We start from the raw sequence: 20303 nt of genomic DNA, 5'->3' as shown, positions 1-20303 counted from the left end.
CTCTTACTAAATGTTACTACAGTAACTGAGAATTTACAAGAAATCAGCCTTACTTTTATTTTGGCTTACTATATTTCACCACAGTTGTTATCACCTATGTTTCATCACTTACCTGCTGTTGATCAAATTATTAAATTACACATTCGCTTTCTATCAGTGTATATCCTGTGTTAATTAAGCACCACTCGTAGTTACGTACAGTTGTTATAATGTCCAAAATAAGCGAAAGCCTTTTCACATAACAATGGTCTCATTCAGTTTATGGAAAATGAATATCTTAAATACAGGAGAGGACCTTAGGAAGTGTTTCGCTTTGAGAATATACAGATCCTTCTACAAAACCACAATCAGTAGTTTCTATTAGTTTTCATGGCTTGTGAACATGCAGGATCTTCCCAATTTGTAAAAACAGCCACTAGAGGAACACGACTAGACTATCTCAAGTGCCACAATGTCTCTTTGGCATTACGTCTCTGCGATGGGCAGCCTATAGTTATCAGTCCTTGAAAGATTAAAGGATGAAGTCTGACATTGTGGGGTTGATTACCCTGCCATTATAGGCCACCTCTTCATTTCTTTATCCAACATATTAATGCATAAACCCACATCACTGGTGACTTACCTAGGACCAGGGAGCTATCATACTCATGACAGAATTCTGCCTGCCTTCCACAAGGCAATACTGTGTCCAGATTGTGTGTACAAAGTTTGCAGCATCAGCACATTCACATGCCTTGCCTGCTAGATTGGACAGCTATGCAATGGATTTGGATGTAATTATTTGGATTTGTCCAGGATACCCATTTAGTATACCCTGGCATTCTTATGCACTCATCCAATCACCACCACCGTCTTGTTGCTATCCTTTGTCCTTTTAAGGCAATTTCAGATACTGTATTTCAGGTACTAGAATTTCACTCTGCATATATATTCCTATATACAGAATACATTTCTCAGTCTCAGTCAAAAAGAACATTTCAAAATACATAATAATTGGGTGATACTGGTTGAGCTAGGAATATATAACATTTGTCTTGCATACAGAGCATCAGATGAAATTCACAACAACTGGAACAAATTCACAAAGTTCTGATTAGAATGAACCTTCCAGCAGGTTTACAGTCATTACCCATCAGTGCAGGTGTAATGCCACTGTGCACGGGATCATTTGAACTATGTGTCCCAAACTGCACTGCTCTATGGTGTCAAATGTTCATGACACAGCAGTATCTGTGTCATATCTTCCAAGAACTGACTGTAGTACTCCAGAAGCAAGTTTTGCCAACCCTGTTATAAATACTGTGCATACTGTATTATGTATAATGAGCATCAAAAGAAATGTATCATAATTTACAAATTACAGCAATGTTTACAAGTTTGGGGCATTGATTAAATATTTTTTAACTGATAATTCATGCCTGACCAAAATACACTTGAGTGACTGACAGTACATAAGCACTCATTACTTAGAGAGCTGATTTGGTAACGGTGATGAAGAGATCTAAACTGCTGAATATAAGGTATAGTGAAAAATAATAGAAAAAGTAATATACTGTATACCAGAACTATCACAAGAATAAAAAAACTTGTGGGTCTTTGATGGATTAAAGCAACGCCACTGAAATACTCACCAGCACTGGAGCCAAGTCCTCCTGGGAGATGAATCGAGGTTTTGAGTGGATGGGTCTCAGCAAAGCAGGTGGACAGTTGTAATGCTTCCTACACTGCTACTGGCCTGTGTGTTTCATCTGTTGACCAACTTTATTGATGACAACTGCATTGAATTTACCTACATGTGTTCAATACAATTTCAGGGCACCTGCTACAAAAAAAGTTCTTGATCAAACTTTTGTGAATCTATTGCACTTTGCTTCTTTACTTGATGCATTGCCTTGAGACCTTGCTGAGATTTTGTTTCACTTTGATTTCACAGATCCAGGGTTAACAAAGACACCTGCAACCATCTTCCCAATAAAAACCTCCTTGCTGATAATGCTAAGACATTCTCAAGCAACCAAATAGTTCCCAGACCAAACTATCAGTACACAGATTCAGCACTTCAATGAAAGAATTAGATTCTCAATCCAAACCTACACATCATATCATGCAGCTGAACAAAACTTAATAGAATTTGACTTCAAGACTATGGCACTTCTAATATGAAAGGTTATAATTTCTTTGGGATTGATAAAGTTCAAAGCCATAGCTTCGGTCAGCTTCAAGTATTGCCATCTTTAAACAATACACTGCATTCAAAGAGGGTGAGTAAGTTTTAAAGTTAAGAATTAACTTAAGACAAACATAATATATTAAACAGGAGCAAATAGAGTAAACTGACACATCACAAAGCAACATTCTCTCACATGCAAAACCAATATACAGAACATGTATTATCTCTTGTTCTATACAGAAGGCATCTAGTGCAAAAAATGTTTTCATTTATTAAAATGGTGACAACAGAAACCATCCAACATTGAAGTTTGAATTGACGACTTACATAGTATTAAAAAATAGGCCACGTCAAATTTAACTAAATAAAAACATAATGAGCATGAAAAGAATTTTCTCAGAATTTTTGTTTCTAGAAATGTAAGTACAGTATAAGGCTTCTGGATATTGATTATAAATTTGGAATGTTATTTTGATAGTGACTTTCACTATTCCATTAGAACTAAATTACCTCATTAATGAGAGAGTTGATTGAGCACAGGTGAAGAGGTGATTTAACCTGCTGAATGCCAACACTGGTGAAAATCAAAGAAAACAAAACACAGAAGGGGGCCGACACAGCTGTCAAGAGAACAAGCCTTGGTGTTACTGCTGTGTTGAAGGACTCGGTCACCACAGGCGCGCTTGGCGAGTCCTTGTCAGTGGTGAATAAAGGTTATGTACAGACCAGCCTGATGGACATCAGAAGTTAAGGCACAGCCAACGGAACAATAGACTAATAAATGGGGACGTCCAAGTGTGATGGTCTGGGAAGAGGTGTCTCTTTGCTGCAGGAGAACACCTGCAGTGGTGGATAGCAAGCTGACGACACGGCACTACAGTGATCAAGTCCTAGGATCTCACCTGCTGCCCCTCCTGCTCATCCCGATGTGACACAACTCTCACAGGACCCCCTAAGTCCTCATTCTTTCAACTTTCATGCAGGATCAGGATGTGATTACTTACCAGATACGAACCCCAGTTTAACAGTTTTGAGACTGGCTTGAATGATGCGTGGCACTTAGGGCTCAGAGACCAGCGCACAGGCACATGCTTACCCAGGCTGTACGAGAGGAATGGAGCAGATGCCCAAAAGACAGCTTCTGCAACCTGGGGCAAGGCAACCATCGCAGTTGGCAGTTTGTACTGATTCCAGACATGGCCTGACTTTCACAGTAAACTCCATGTTGAATATAAATATTAATAACTTTGAATTTGTTAGTGTTACAAAGGATAAGTTTCTTTTGATGATTAACCCATATTAAAATAGCACAGAAGTGAAATATATACGACAATGAAACGCGAAACTGAAATAACTTCGCAAATACTGCAGTTTATATAATTATTTTTTTCCAGCTATTTGAATTCCTCGACTTTTGCATTTCAAACTGTTGTGAATTCAGTTAAATGTTAGTGACACAAACCTAATGCCTCAAATGCTGAGAGCTACAGTAAGTGTTTCATTTATTTAAAATGAACATTTTTGGCATTCTAAACCACAAAATGGTACAAAATGGTAAAATTCTGCTATTTGGCCAACTGTGAAAGTATTACAAAACAAAATTGAGTAAAAGAGCATCTTTTGCTGTAGATAATAGTCATTATGGACTGTATGATAGCAGATTTTTTCTGGAGCATACAAAACCAATTGTTAAAAAATGTTTTGTCAATGAACAAATTTATAAAACATTAGTGATGTTGGGATATCTTGCACACCTTGCTGAACAAAAACGTTAATCAACCATCCCATTTCTCCCATGTATTAATCACATTAATCACACATCACGTTTACTCAGGGTCCACCTTCAACGACACAATATATCATAATTAGTCATATTCCTATCTAATCACATATTGCTGCAAACTCACCAAAAACGAATAGATGCAAAATGGAGAAGATTTTTTTTTCCAAATGATCTACAGTACTTATAGTTTTACACAATTACAGTATGTCATCAATTATTTGTAGGAAAATACTTGTATCTATAAGATTACAATTAAATCTTGTACTTGTTATGACAGAATGCAGTACATTTCACTTCAGGTGTAATCTACAGCATGTATTTTACAGATTACTTAAACACTCAAAGCTAATGTCCTGCTTCCAATCATAATAAATACAGAACACACACTGACAATATCAGCAGTAAAGCTATTCAAGGACTATATTGGAAAGCATCTTCAGCATCGTTAATCCATCCCATTCACTTTTTACAGCTGTCTTCATTCGCCAAATAAAAAGCCAAGTAAAATGAGGATTGTTACAGCATGTCCTTCATGAAACTCATAACTTGCTACCTCCCCATCAGTGCATATATAAAATTATACCTATTCAATATACACAGGTACACTGATTTAATATCTTACCAAGACTAAAAAGCTCTTGCTCCTTTACTCTACTCGCAATTTGGAAATAAATTGGCTAATTTACAGAAGAGAAAAAAACTTTATAAGAGACTAGATTGCTATCACTTTGTAAGGTGACATTGCACAACAAATCACTTGTATGTATATAGAAAAAGAAAACCATTTCAATTCTGAAAGCAATTTTGTTTTGCGAAGGTGCGTTGATTGCCATGTATGTGAATCTATTCCTCACAAGACACAGAGGAGCACAACCATTTCTTCAAGCTGGTGCCATATTTTGCTGTTAGAATAACAATCAGAAAACCAATGTTTTTACATAATAATCATAGCAGACATTCCCTGAACTCAGACAAACAGTTATAGTGGTTTCACTGTGCTTTGCTACATGGAGTACTATGAGGATGAAAAACTTTAATTGCATGACTTGTGCTGTAGCAGGTCCATAATCATTTAACTGAAGCTAATGAAGAGTAATTAAGTAATTAAAATCTTGGTAAAGGAGAACTCCTACAAATGAACTAAGAGGCAGAGCTGTTAATTTGCACATATGATGCATTCCAAAACAGTTTCAACTCTGTGCCATATCGCATGTGTAATATTTAATGTAATAATTAAATCTAAAAAAAATAGATTTAAATATTCACATTGTTCATCCACAAACATCAAGCTGTGAAAAAGATGTTGGCTGAGCGTTGGTGGAGAACATACTCGGAATATTTGAAATTTGCACTCGTCATCTTGACATTTTACAAATATTTAGCATTTAAATATTACAGACTTTTCATTCGATATACAGTACAGTAGGTGCATATGTTTAAACTTAATATTGGGAGGACACATTTAAAAAACTGATATAAGGCACCTTTTAAGTCGAGTTATCATTAATCATCTTATTAAAATCAGAATCACTTGTAACCACTCAGGCCCAGTAGAGGTTAATGTTGGAAAACATTAGAAGACTCTCAAACGAAATTATTTACAGATTTTAAAATTGAAATAGCTATGTTCTGACACATAAATACCTGTAGCAGTATTTCACAGACCTATTAAGACAATGGCACAAACTCATTTTCCCCATTATGTAATACTATAAAAACACACATATCAGTATCTGTTGCATTAAACATCTGCACTGTCTGTACAATCAGTGCTAAAAGTGTATGCTGCTTGGTACTGATAATTTAACTACAAGCTATTCCCCACACTGAAAGTACACAAAACTATGTTTGTTTTCTGGGATTAAAAGATTATAATAGGGACACGAAATATACAGTTATATTAGTCTTCCTGTTTTCTGGCCCCTTTTCATGTATTCCAACTTGATTACACTCAGGGCAATCTTACATTAACTATTAACTATTTGCATATTAAATCCAGCTAAGCAGATAAGAAACAGAAGTCGGTTTCTAACATGGGCTCTAGCAGGCCTTTGTCTCATGCCTTGTGAAACTGTTTTAAGCCTGGAACAAAAAAGGAAAGGCAATTTAAGTATTTATTTACAATTAAAACCTCAGGTTCAAGGTTGATCTTACAAAATAACTTTGCTCTTGCTTAAATCAATAACACGCTGCTGGGAAGTTTATTATAACCCACAGTCTACTGTAGTGCATAAACAGTTCTTTTACCTCAGAACAGAGTCATTCCCAATGTATCAAGTTTCAGAGTAATAGCGATTGCTTTGATAATTCTATCATACAACCCATGATAACTTTCCTACTCTATAGACAAGCAACGGGACAGCTTATTGTTCCAATGGACTAACAAATTCATAAGGGAATCTCACGTAGACTCTTCTCCAGTTTGAACAGTGTAATCCTTTTGAACACTGTTCATGTTGTTTCCCTACTTTTCTATTAATCTCGCTTTCAGTTTAGCTTGCAGACCATTGCCAAGATTACTGACTTCTTCGACATTGGATTTTTTGGCAAATTTTAATACGAATACCACTCTAAAAAAAGGAAGTACTATAGCTTCTATAGCTTTCTCCCATTTTAGTAGCCACTAATGGAGCAAACTGCTACAGTATGTAACATTTTTGAGAGTAATGGGTAGAAGAATCACAGTGAAAATGCATCTTATTATAATACACTAGAGGTTAAGATTTGTTATATTTTATTATCACTACACAAACTCTCTTGACGTACGATACATGCTTAAAATAATAATAATGTTTATAAACTTTAAAGGTGTTTTACAATTTACCTCAAGAAAAACAAACTCGTTTTTTAAAGATTCTTTAAGCACCATGTAGAAGAAACAACGGTTTCAACAGTAATTTTATTTCTTAATCGTAAAGGATAAATTACTTTTACTTGCAGCGTTTCTCATTCTCATTATTAAACTTAGAACAAAAGCAAATGTTGCACATAATAATTTTAATATATTCAATTAAGTGTATAAGAGACGTACTATCAGTGAACTCGGAACGTTCACCGTGGAACTGGACGTCAGTAAAAAGCAGATACTCAGCGTATCCTCACCGAGACACCGTAAGAAAATTCCTGGCACTTGCGAATTGGACTATGGTTCAAGAAAGTAACTGCACTGCCATCTTCTGGATCTGTAAAATACAGCATCACGCGGAATATCGAATAGCTTGTAAAGACGCAAAGTCGCGTAATCAAATGTTGTTTCCTTTGTAAAAGTATAAAATGCCAGCATGACAAAACACTTTTGAAAAAACGGGGGTTACAAACACCCCTTGTGCAATGTAAATGTTTTAAAAACGTCCATTGTTAATGTATCTATTCATAAACTATAGAATGCTCACATTCTTTTTTATTACTGTATCTCAAAGTTTATGCAACGTTTGTGCACGACTTTGTATAATTTCTCATTGCCATAAAACTATTAATAAAAACTTTTGCTTTTTATTGCTCTGATGCTACTATACTGGAGGGAGACAAATGTGGAGCATAACTAAAACATTTTACTTACAGATGTTTTGCGGAAAGGGGCGTGGTGGGGGCGTTTTCATCAAGCCTTTGATACTACTCACACCCTGCAAATAAAACATATATAAACATGTTTTATTGTTGATTGCATATATTTAAATCTAGAAAATAGACCACAATGAACATCAAATTACAAACAGCACAATAACTCACGTTTCTGGAAATCCATAAGCAACGCTTTTCATGGGGCCTGGCGTTGCTATAAACGCATATAAACGGAGGGAGGGAAAAAAAAGTTTCATTTTTAAATAAGTCGGCTAATTGCCGAACACCAGGTTGCATTCACAATACTATTTCACCCACATTGTTTTTATTTTAGCAACTATTAACTGCCCTTCCGACATTCTGAGAAACCGCATCATGCACTGCAGTTTGTACAGTTGCACGGCGCCTATTCTAACCTTAGAGCAAGGTTTGCAACGCCACAGAGTCTTGCAAGTTGCATGAAAACTCGAAATCATTTCCAATTAAGAGCGACTCCGGTGCACAACAGGGACAGAGAGGGCAGGGGCGCGGGATTGGCCGGCCGCGGCGTCACGTGACCCGGCGAGCGCCGGACAGGGAGACGGATCACTTCCGTGTTCCTGACAGAACAGGAAGGACATTTGACAGCATTAAATTACGAGTGCAGCGGATTTCTGGACTGGGTTTTTTTTCCTTTTGGGGCGATCGCGGGTAGTTTAGAGGGGGGAAAAAAAAAATGTCAATGTCCACATTTCAGAAGGTGACGCTAGTCTCTTGTGTTGTCCTTTGTGTCTCTCTGCTGCTTCCCAAAATGCTTTTATCCAGAGGGAAAAAGGAAGTGGTCCAGTCGGAGGGTAAGGTTGAAACTGCGTTGTGCTGTCACCTGTCTCCTCTCCTCCGTCTCCGCTGGCGGATTAGTGGGTGTCAAGACAGTTGTTGTTTGCGTTTAAGCGTTGTGAAATGGTTTAAGTTTGTGCGTGGATTTGATTGTTGGGGTTAAAGCTTTGAGTGGAAATACTAATGCGATCGTGTCGAAGTCAAAATGTGCTGTGCTCATAGACAGTAAAAATATGAAATTATAGCAAGCTAAAAGATCGAAACACATCTTCAAATAGTTTTAAAAGTTTTAAATTATGTTTTAGAATAACGATATATTATTAATATTATGTAAAATGTACTTCCTAACGCGTAAAGCTATGATTGTATTTAGTTAAAAAATGTCGGACAACCTAATGGTGGCAACAATGTACGATTCAATTTTTTTTAACATCTGAGTACTATTATTTAAAAAGTAAACTTAACAAAAGCTTGAAATGCATTATATACTGCAGTTTTGGCCACGTATCGCATTCCAAGTATTATTACACATCCTTCGGATTTCGAACCTCCCTTGGATTTACATCTTTGTGAAAACATTGTTTTTTTTTGTATTGTTGTTTTGTGCATCTTCTTTGTTTCAAATAAAGTAATTCTGCTTTGTCGTGAAATTCTGCCTTCTTTTTGCCCATACTTTCATCATCTGTCCATTTAATGCTTCTTTAAATCCAGAAAACACTACTGTTGAATATAAATCAGTCATGTAAATAGCATGTTTTGATCTTCAACTGTAAGGACAATTTTTTCTTTAGTTCTCTAAATATTTTGTGATTGAGTGGGCTAAATACTTACTTTAAATAAAGAGTAATATAACACTTAAGGTACAATTTTCTACATTATTTATATTTAACCTTTCCTCCAGATGCTCTTATTTAACACTGTAATTTCTGAGTTTTTTAAATGAACCTCTTTTTTAAAAAAGAGTATCATTTTTTGTTTAGATCCTGAAGACATAGAAAAATGGTTTTCTTGGCTTACATTAATGTCTAAAACTGCAAGGTCCAAGTTATTGTGGGTGATCATTGAAATGTTACAAGATATGTAGAAACAAAAGACAACCTACAGAAAGTAGAAACTACTTGATAAATCATTTAGAAGACTACTATCTCCTTTTATTTCATTTACTACACATTTGGAACTTCTTAAAAACTGCGTTACAACTTTGAAGGCCTTATTGGACAAATGATTAATATATCAGGGGTTAATTAGCACACACAGGTAGTTAAGCAGAAACCATTTAAAATGGTACAGAGATGTATAGGAAGTTATTAAAAGTGAAGTTTAATTGCATTACCCTGCAAAGGCTTTATCCAGCTCTGACTCCTGGAGAGTTCCAATCTAGTCAATCTTTTAGGTCACTACTTTCTAAAGATTGGGAGCACTTTTAAATTATTGATAAATTAAGTGGTTTGTTCAATTAACAAAGAGCACTCAGATTTTGGTCCCACATGATTTCTAAATTGCTTAATTTAACAAATCACCTGATTTATCACACCTAAATTTTCCCAAAACTTTAGAAATCTTCCAGCTTACAGTAGAAGACTTCATTTTTAAACTATATTGTTTGTGAAAGCTTCAACATCTCGAAAAGGCATCTCAAGATTTCTCAAGACTTTTTTTACCTTAAAAACCTTTAGACAGTCTGGCTCTCCAGCACCAAGACAGAGGACCCTTGATCTAGACACGTACTGTATATCATCACATAATTGAATAATGTAAAAATAAGTACCATTATAATCTGGTGATGTGATATTGGACAAACAAGATTCAGCTCTGCAAGGAAGTCTTTACCTGACCCATTTTCCACATCAGAGTAATTTAAGTTAAAGATAAATAATGTTGTGATAAATTACATTGGCTTTGTAAAACAGCTTTCAAGAGAAACACTTTGGATTTCTTAATGTCTCCTGCAAAACTGATTTGCCTAGGTTCTGTTTCAATGTTTCCAAAGGTAAAAATGTAAATACAATAGATGCCAAAATTCAAGATCAAAAGCACTGCTGACGCAAATTATAAAAAAAAGTTTTTAAAACAGCTGGAGTGTATTTATCAGCAACAGGAGTGGCCACCTCTGTCAGCTGAGTCTTCCAGTCTGTTGACCTTTGCTGTTCATTCTGTTTCCAGCGGGACTGGGACGGCTCCCTCCCATGATGCACCGGCAGAAGATGTCTGAGGGCCGCTCCCAGTGGGCTTCAGGGTCACACACCCCCCGGGCTCACAACACTGAGGCAATAGCCAAGGTCAAAGGAAACGGAGCAGGAGGGGGAGGAGGGAGGAGATCCAGCTTCATGGGGCAGATCATTCCCATTTACGGTTTCGGGATTTTCTTGTACATCCTGTACATTCTCTTCAAGGTATGTTAACCTTCTATGCCGAATACTGGTAATAAAGGTTTAAATACGAACTTACTGTAATGTTAAATGCATAATATCTTTGAGTTTCTTTCTTCAAAACTCCTCTGTGTCTCCGGTTCCGAAATAAAATAGAGGAATAGATAGATACTTTATTGATCCCGTGAGGGAACTTGCAGTGCAACAAATCTTGTATTGATCTGTGTTGAGTATGTCAACCTGCATGTGAAACTGGAGTTTAAACAAAATCTCTAAATATTTCACCAGGGATTCCATGAAATTGCTAAATACTTCAGTAAATACTGTATGTGAATTCACACGCAGAAAACAGACATTAAAGTTTAATCCTTTGCCTTTTACTGTATATGACATCATTGCAGTGGTCACATGTGAAAAAAGTAGGGGCATGTTTTGTGGCTGATTATATTAACTTACCAATAATCTGGGATCTCACATATCTCTATTTTGTATATTGCTTATTTTTTTGCTTATTTTAGTTATTTTTTAGTAGCACATCAGGAAAAGTGTTGTGAAAAAATAATGCTAGTCTTTCTGTTCTGAATCAGTTGAAGGGTATGTTCATAAAAATGCATTGATTGAAAAGGGAAAAAAAGTTTTTTTTGGTTTGACATACATACAGCGATGATACCACAAAGTTTTAAACATATGACCAACCTTGTGATTACAGTGAACACACATTAATTAAACTTCTGTTCACAGCTGATTGACATCATTATGATGAAATAACACTTTGCACAAGACAGGCATCAGATTTAGTACAATTTGTAAAAAGACTATCATTTTTTAACAGATTACGTCCAAGGGCAAAAATACTAAACATGACCATAGGTTCCCTGCTTTGAAAACAGAAAATATGAAAAGAAAAATCAGTAAGTATTTGAATTAATATCTGTAGTTATTATGGTTATTGTTACTTTCATTTTTTTATTATTTCAGAAAGACGGCACATTTGCAGTAAAGACTGGCAGATTTCTTTAGCAAAGGAGGTTCAGGCAGCACATCAGAGAATTAGATAAAATAAAAATGAAAGAAAGTACTGTATTGTAGATTCACTGTAGGCACTGCACATTATGATGCTGTTACTGTGATTAACAGTGATACCACCCTGTAAATCGTAGTGGATATAGCCACTGACGAGGAGCAAATCTTCTGATTAAGGAAAATCTTTCTTCTTACAACACCCTTTACATTTCTGTCGATTTCTTTGTGACCTTCCAGCTGATTTTAATCTTTTTGTTTTGACTGCCTTTCTCTCAGACCCCCACTGCACAAATCATCAGCTGAGATATGAGCATCCCTGATAAGGTAGATTAAGATCCTGTCCAATTCATAGGGAGCTTTGTTGGTGCCGTTGTTAAACCTGGATTAGCAAACTAAGTAATGTCATATCAGCCCAGCAGCATCTAATAGCAATTAGCTGCATGTCTTTGGGATCAACACTAAGAGGGTTTAGTTGCATTCATCAAATGGATGCCGAGGGGCTACTACTACTGTGACAAGGATAAGAAGAAACATTTGCTGTGTCTAAATGTGTATGTGCATTCAAGATGTCTACATTCAGCTGTATTCTAGGTGGTGTCCTACACAAACTATGATAACAAAATTTGTATCCAAAAGACTAAATACACTTTAAGGAATAAAAAGACACAAGTTTGTTGTTGGGGTTCTGGTTGTGTGCAGGCAAGATCATCATGGAAAGGACATGGGGCTTATAATCAATTCCAAAGCAAACAAGAAAATGTGTTTAATATTGCTTTTTTGTGATTTATTATATTCTAAGTGTGAATAATAAGCTTGCATTTGTATTTGTGAACACATTCCTTAGCTGCTTCACCCTCCTGTTCTACACAGCTCATCTTAGTAGAGTGAATGGGATCTTACTGCTGAGTCGATTTTGATGTATTTTCTGCAGTACATGTAGCTGCAGTGACATACTGTAAGTCCATGTACCAATGAAAGGACCTCATGGCCACCTCATGTGTACACCATCTGCATTCTTGCACAAACACCTCTTCTTTTGCGCTTTTAGCTGACTACGAGCTGGCACAACTTCAAGAGAAACTGAAGGAGACAGAAGAAATGATGGAGAGGATAGTATCCAAAGTGGGACATCACCCAGATGGGTAAAACACCTGCCGTTTGCATTTATACAGTGCTGTTTTTTTACAGGTGCCGCAAAGTATTTTGACATTAAAATAAAAATATATTTCAAGGAACAGTTATTAACAGCAGTTACCACAAAAATAAACACAAAAGTATTTTCATTTAATATTGACATTTGTAAAATCTCAATTGACTTTTCTTTTTAAAAGGGTATTTTATAGTCTTTTTTAATCTTAATGTGAGTATATCAGGATTGAAAACCCTCTGAATATTTACAACTCAATCATACATTATTTATACAAGTGTGGAATTTATGTTGGCAGTTTAATTTAAGCCCAGAATTATGTGACATATGATAAACAACTTATGAAGGTGGTCTAGAATATAAAGTTTAGAATTTTTGTCGAACTCATCTGATTATAAGCCAGTTGCTGACTAGCCCAGACATACAAAACAGTTTACTTTTCTTTTGCTAATTTCACACAAGTGTTTCCAGAACAGTTCATTTCTGATCTGTTTTGTTTTCAGTTTCAGTGCCTGACGTGTTTATCGTCATTTCACACTAGGGCCATTTTCCAATATGTAGTACATGATGTGCACAAAAGAACACATGACCCCTTGTGAAGGCTGTTGTGGCACTGGAGCAATTCAGACGTTGAGCAGCATAACAGCACCTATACACCGTGAAATAAAATTATGTATTGAGTATTTATGTTCCTTGTTCATAGCTCATGAAACGCAGATTGTGGCAGGAACAGCCTTGTCTTTTCAAAAGGTGAATATGAGTTTGACAAGCAATAATACTGTAATAATAATAATAATAATAATAATAATCATGTAGAACAAGATCAACATGTCCAGTATGCTGATTTTTAATCACTTTACTAATGTACTAACCAATTGTTTTAATTAGTGTCATAACAATGCAGTGATGTTCTGGCTTGATTGAGCGCCACGTGCTTCACATTATCCGTGTGCCTGGAAGTGTGCAGTAGATATGAAATGTCATATGAGTCGGTGAGAAGGAACAGTTCAGATTTCATTGATTAAAGCAGCCTGAACTGTGCTGTTTGCTCAGAACCGTTATGATTAATTTTCTCATCCGGTGTGTCCTGATTACAGGATTAAAAGTGTCACCACTGAGCATGAAGAAAAATTACTCCGTCAGCTGAATGAAATTACGCGGGTGATGCAGGAAGGCAGGCTCATAGAGGAAGTCTCCCCAGAGAAGGAAGCTGAGGAAGTGCCATACTCGGAGGGCTGGGAAGGTACAGCATTGCCCCCACTGTCTCAGTTGCAGCCACTCCTTTATGGATAGGCCGTAGATTACACTGTATCAGCCACGTGATAGAGTTCAAAAGAATAAGAGTGTCGCATTGCATTCATATTTTCAAGATACCAAGGAACCAAAAGTAATCAAGGCCACTGCCTTTTTCTGAGGTTCCACAAGCTGATTTTCAAGGCCTTAGTTCTTAAACCATGCGTACAATTCAGCTTGTAATGTAGCTCCTCCAGTCTTCAATCCACTAGGATAAAAGCCACACATCCGAAGAAGGCTCCACAGCCGAAACGTTGCGTTTCCTTTCTTCTCTTTTCAGCAGGGAATAAACAAAATTACTTGTTCCTAGGATGAAAGACTACTTCTTGGGGACAGATTTTATTTGCTGATGCTGATGGGAATATATAAATCTGTTTATGCAAGTCTAACTAAATGGCAAATCAAAGGTGCAACCATAGCCCAAAAAAAAAGCCAATGAGCCGTTGGAGACCTTATTTCCCTCACACCACACCTACATCGTGGTATTGCTTTGGAAGGAGGGTTAAAACCCTAGCCCTGCCTCCCTCGCTATGCCATGGCTTTGACCTTGCTCGTGCCCACCTTTTTTTTATTGCTGTGTGTGTTCTCAAGGCTACCCGGAGGAGACCTACCCCCTGCACGAGGAACCAGTCTGCTGCAGGCAGGGGTACAGCAGGGTCGTGGTGGATGGCTTCGACGCAGCCCACGCGTCGGCAGAGGAGCTGGCCGAAAGGATGGAAGACGTGGAGCCAGAGGAGTGCTACTCTGTGCGCAGCCTGGTGCAAGAACACGAGCCGCTCCGGACGGGAGGAAAGCAGGTCCCCTTCTGTACCCAAAGGGATGCGTTCCAGTACCAGGGGGAGAGCGCTGGTGATGACGAGGGCGAAGACGACGACGACGACGACGACGACGACGCTGGAGGGGACGAGGAAGATGACCCTGCCGCAATAGCGGAGAGCCTCAGCTTTGGCTGCGAGTCCTTCAGCGATCAGGAGGAAGAGTGGGACGTGTCCTGCCAGGCAGCTGAAGCTACAAAGGATGAGAGCCTCCAAGAAACGGAAATTGCGAATGAGCTTGCCTTTGGGGTGCTCAGAAAACGCAATAAATAGGAGCTGGAAGAAGCACGTGGACTTCATTCCCCTAAAGCAGTTGCCAGTCTGGAACACCTTGATCCTCACTTTCCATGTGGGCAAACTGTACAGTGAGTGAATCAGATGTGCAATATTCCCACAGGCAAGATCGCGCCCTTTGTGTATGGTTGACAGAACATGTTTTTTTAAATGTGTAAATCCTTGCAGAAAGGATTCAGGTGAAATATGTTGCATGCATGGGTCCCACAATTCCCATACCAAACCTTGAAATTCTTTTTCCAGCTTTGCACATCAAGGAGGACTGTATGAAAGTATTATACAGTTTCTTTGTTGAAGTTAAGGGCAACAGCTTTCAACCACCTGTCAGTTACTAATTTATTTTTTATTCTAATTTAAATTGATGTTATTGGGTCTTAAGCCTTTTGTCCTACAGTGGACTGCTAGTACTAAAAAAGACTCCAAATTCAAAGTTTTCAAAGTGCATTTCAATCTGTTCTACAGCACAAAATTATACTTATTACTAGATACTAAGGATATAGACTATAAACATCAAAGGACAGTAATATGATTTTTATATGGAGACTTCAAAAATGTTTTGTACACCGAATTCTGTTAAATCTATATTGTACATTGGAATTTATATCTAGGATGTATGACATAATTCTACCAATAGAAATGTTTTATATTATTCTTATTATGATTGTTAGCATAATATTATTAGCTTACCATGGTTCACCTATTGATCTTAATTTTCAGCATGTTTCAAAAATAAGTGATCCTGGAACAATAAAATGAGAAAAACTGATATTTCATTAGAATAAAGTCTTTATTTTCTCCATAATTATAGTATGTAAACAAACACTGTACATAGAACAGCATACACATTGTACATAATTACAATATAACACAATACTATTACACATACATAACGAAAGAGCTTTCTTTGTTCCTCAATATAAAGGTATTCATATGAAAAGCACAGTTTTATAGTATTCTCTAGACATTTTCCTTTATTTTAGTCTAAGGACAAAGAAATTTGATCACTTTATAGGACAAGACATTTACTTGTGAGAAAGCAGAATTCAAGTCCAAATTGTTAGTTCAAAATTATTGTTGATTATTAATAACGATGAGTGAATCTTTAATGGATTGTTCTTGGCCTTTTTTGAAGGACTAGTTTTCTTAACTTATTTAGGCCTGTTAGTATTTGATACAGTCTGTTATATTTGAAGTCTAACCTAAGATTTTGACATCTGCTTAAGAAATATGGATCACAGCACCTTTTGTTTTTGAAGTATTTCTTAATTTCTGTGACCTAAATATTAACTGAATAGATTCCATTAGCTTCAGAGGTAAACAATAAGGCTAGATTTTAGTAAACTAGTTATTTCTTTTTTAGAAAAGTTGGTGCATAGTGCATTTTGAGAGGGTCTTAACGATTATAGTCTGACAGCACAGCAACAGTTTTTAATTAGGTTACAAATTCCCCCTCCTTTTGGATTTGCCTTCAACTGAAACAAAACTTTACATGAAAGCAAAGTTTGCAATATTATGAATTACAGTGCCTTGCAAAATTATTCAGACCCTTGCACAAATTTCACATTTTGTTGCTTTAAAGCTTGCAGTCATAACACTGTGAAGTAGCAATTAATATCTGTTACATACACATCCTATTACACACATTCAAAGCAAAAAATTTTAGGTGCACATAATTATCTCAGTGAGACAAAAAAAATGTATGTGAGCAATTATAGTGGTTCTCATAATCTGAGAATAAAGTAGCTCAAGTAGGTAGCTGTGTTAGCATGCGTAGGCTGCAAGGGAACAAGTAAAGATTTATTCTATGCTGAAAATCGAAGAAAAGCAACACAACATTTCAGCTATAGAGCCTTCTTCAGGTGTCACCCGAAGATGTTGTGTTTCTGTTCTTCTCTTTTCAGCATGGAATAAACCTTTACTTGTTCATTTGAGAATAAATACATCCGTCTCTATATGATCCTTTAATCAGGTAGTGAATTTCAAGCAAAGCTTCATTCATCAATACTAAAGAGCTTTCAAAACAACTCACCAATAAAGTTGTAGAAAAGTAAAGACTAAGAGAAGGATATTTCAAAGACAATGAAAATCCCTTTGAGCACAGTAAAGTCAATCATTGATAATGACAAGGTGTATTGTACTACCCAGACACTGTCTACTACAGATCAGGCTGTCTCTCCAAACTGAACATCTGGGTAAGAAGGAAACTGTTTAGAGATGCTACTGTGAGGCCAACAACCACACTGAAAAAGTGTTCAAGATGGAAGAAAGAGGGGAATGGGAGAAAATGCTGGCCAGGATGGCAGAGTAACAAGACGGACTCCATTATTGAAAAAATACCTACAGCCTGCTTGCAACAAAAGACTTAAGTGATACCGCAAACATGGCAAAACACTTTACAGTCATACGAGACAAAATTCGAACTTTGTGATCTAAGTGCAAGTGTTCAGCAAACCTGACACAAACACGAGATGCATCTCTCATCCAACACCATCCCTATTGTCAAGTACAGTCTTGCAGCATTGTGTTCTACTTCTGCTGCTCATCAGCAGGCAGTTGCAAGCTTGTCAAGAATGATGAGAACATACAGTACATGTAGGACTAGATATGGAGGTTAAGAAGACAAATTCAAGATCAGATAGCCTAATGTTGCATTAGCACTGAGAACAGAAAAGTTCTACTCCACAAAAAGAAAGCTTCATATTAAATTTCTTTGTCTCCAAAAGGCACAATATTTACAGCTGTTTCACATACACGTTAAAAGCTAGATAAAGTGCTGCTTCCTGTACATTATGAACAAAATCTATTACCAGTTTAACATTTGTGATGGTGACTCATTTTAAAACCTGATTTATATGTCTTCCCTGGAATAACAGTATTTTTCAGGTAAAACAAAGCTTATTTCTTTCAATAGTATAGGTATACCTGCTGCAGGGAAAAAGTTTTCTATTTTTGTCCTAGCTAATAATACAAAATACTTATCTTCACATAAAAAGCAAACATAAATATATAGTATATGTTAAAGGAGTAAAAATAAATTCTCTAAAATTCTTCATAGCCTTATATATATAGAATTCATCACAGTACACTCAGTCTTTTTGCTTTGTGTTGCAACTAATTCATTAAATGTCTCTGACAAGAAGAGAAAAACATTAAGAGGCTCAATACCATGACTTCATTCGGTCCGACACTCTTTTAATATTCCAGTTCATCAAGGATAGATGAATTCCTCATCCATCATTAGAGTAGTGCATTGGGGTGTAATTAGGGAGCAATGCATACTGTATGTTTCTGGGAAGAGGTAAAGTGTTACTGTTAAGGCTAAATGCCAATGATAAAGGACATTTTTAATAACAGTACTCATATACAGTTTGATTAAGTGTCAAGGTATCAGGTATATATGTTTGCAGTAAGTCTTTGTTCTGGACAGTTCTTTCAGTTTACTCTCAGTAGATACACATCTGATGTCTATAAAAAATGTCCTTTATACAGTATATCTAATAATAATAATAATAATAATAATAATAATAAATTATTATTTCATACTGTATATTACAGAATACTGAGTTCAATTAACTATATTTGTAAGGCATTTTTTATTTAATTTTGCTGGTGTCTTTGCCAGTGTTTACTATTGGTTATTATACAAATGGCTGCCTTCCTTCCGATAGGTGCTGTTGTCTGATCCTACAGTATTACATATTCTGAGAAAGTTGCTTCTAGGACTGCTGTGAAAGCTAACCAGCAAAACAGTGTGACAGCCTTGGAAACCACCCTTTTTTCAGTTCACCATTATTTCTTCCAAATAGAAAAACAGTTGTTTCTTTACAATTAACAAACAAACTGAAATTAACTGGTAGTCAACATTTACTCTTGTATACTCTTGTTTACTCTTGTACTCTTGTCTCCGAATTCTGAGAACAAAGAATAATAGCTATACAAAATATTATTTTAGATTTTTTCCATTTCTTACTTGATTTTACTGCACTATACTTTTGTTCCACTCTAACAATGGTTTGGAATGCAGTTACCCTTCTGATTCCAAACTAAGTTCTTCTAATTATGTAGGAGGGTAGAGCTGTAAACTAAAATGAAAACTTTGCAACACCTACTGTACCAAATGTTGTGCTGTCCTTGCCATTCCTGTGCTATTCAGTATAGATCTACTGTATATCTAATCTAGTGTGGCAATGAATGTTATTCACACTTCCTGCCATGCTTCACTGGGCAAACTGGGCACTGCTCTTTGATGTTTGTGAAGAGGGTCTTGATAAAAGGTTACAGTTTAACTTAGTGAAGTTTAAAAAAAATTGACATAAAAAAATAATTACTATGATACGGTTGGTATTGAAGCAGTAGACCCTGGTACGGAAGATCCCTGAAACGTGTATTGACACCACAAAATTAAATGACCCGCGTAAAGAAGCTTGAAATGATACTGCTGTACACCACTAACCCTCAAAATAAGGACTTGTGGTAAAGAAATGAAATCACTCTTTGAGACTGAAGTTACTGAGTATAAGATCTACAGTAATAATTAGAGATACTGTAACGCTTACTCTATAAAACTAAGTATTATTTTGTTGTTGACAAAGTTACTCAGTTGCATGAACTGTTGCACATTTTATGTTAAAAGACTGAACAATTAAGGAATATTTTAGAACAAATTTGTCTTAAAATTACTATGAAATCTGTATGTAATACAGGACTTCGGCATTTGTAATTAAAGTGCCTTTCTAGATGGCAGATGATAGTTTGACTCATTCAAGGAAAGGTTGCTTAAGATGAGGCAGAAAAGAGGTACTTTGTAACACTTGGACTACACCTTGTATTTCCGAACGTATTTCTTTTTTACTTGATGACCTGCTGGTAATAATTTCTGAATTTTGGAACTGAAGAAAAGCAACAAAAATGTTTTGAAAACATCCCAACCAAATGTATGAAACTTGTATAAGCAGCAAATTACAGCACTGACTGCACCCGCAGTGCATTTCTGGATCGCTTAAGCACTAAGCAGACATCCAGAGTTCTCTTA

At 36.4% G+C, this 20303-nt stretch overlaps 1 protein-coding gene across 1 annotated transcript; it reads left to right on the top strand.

The window, feature by feature from the left end:
- The first annotated feature begins 8115 nt into the window (after positions 1 to 8115).
- ric3a (RIC3 acetylcholine receptor chaperone a) lies at positions 8116 to 16034 on the top strand. The gene is made up of 6 exons (XM_088934994.1): positions 8116 to 8347; positions 10494 to 10723; positions 11532 to 11610; positions 12771 to 12864; positions 13967 to 14112; positions 14754 to 16034. Exons 1-6 carry the CDS (start codon positions 8230 to 8232, stop codon positions 15248 to 15250), a joined length of 1164 nt encoding a protein of 387 aa, XP_088791120.1. The 5' UTR covers positions 8116 to 8229; the 3' UTR covers positions 15251 to 16034.
- Positions 16035 to 20303: the final 4269 nt, after the last annotated feature.

The sequence above is a fragment of the Atractosteus spatula genome, chromosome 16, assembly GCF_055471065.1.
Source record: "Atractosteus spatula isolate fAtrSpa1 chromosome 16, fAtrSpa1.hap1, whole genome shotgun sequence".
NCBI classification, from domain to species: domain Eukaryota; kingdom Metazoa; phylum Chordata; class Actinopteri; order Semionotiformes; family Lepisosteidae; genus Atractosteus; species Atractosteus spatula.
Note: the sequence above shows the minus strand (reverse complement) of the source record. Positions and strands in the feature narration are given on the sequence as shown.

Bases quoted from the DNA above. Each gene is read 5' to 3' on its own strand.
- ric3a (XM_088934994.1), top strand. From the start codon at position 8,230: ATGTCAATGTCCACATTTCAGAAGGTGACGCTAGTCTCTTGTGTTGTC. The intron at 8,348-10,493 runs GTAAGGTTGAAA...TTCTGTTTCCAG, and splicing joins GGAAGTGGTCCAGTCGGAGG to CGGGACTGGGACGGCTCCCT. The intron at 10,724-11,531 runs GTATGTTAACCT...ATTTTTTAACAG, and splicing joins TCCTGTACATTCTCTTCAAG to ATTACGTCCAAGGGCAAAAA.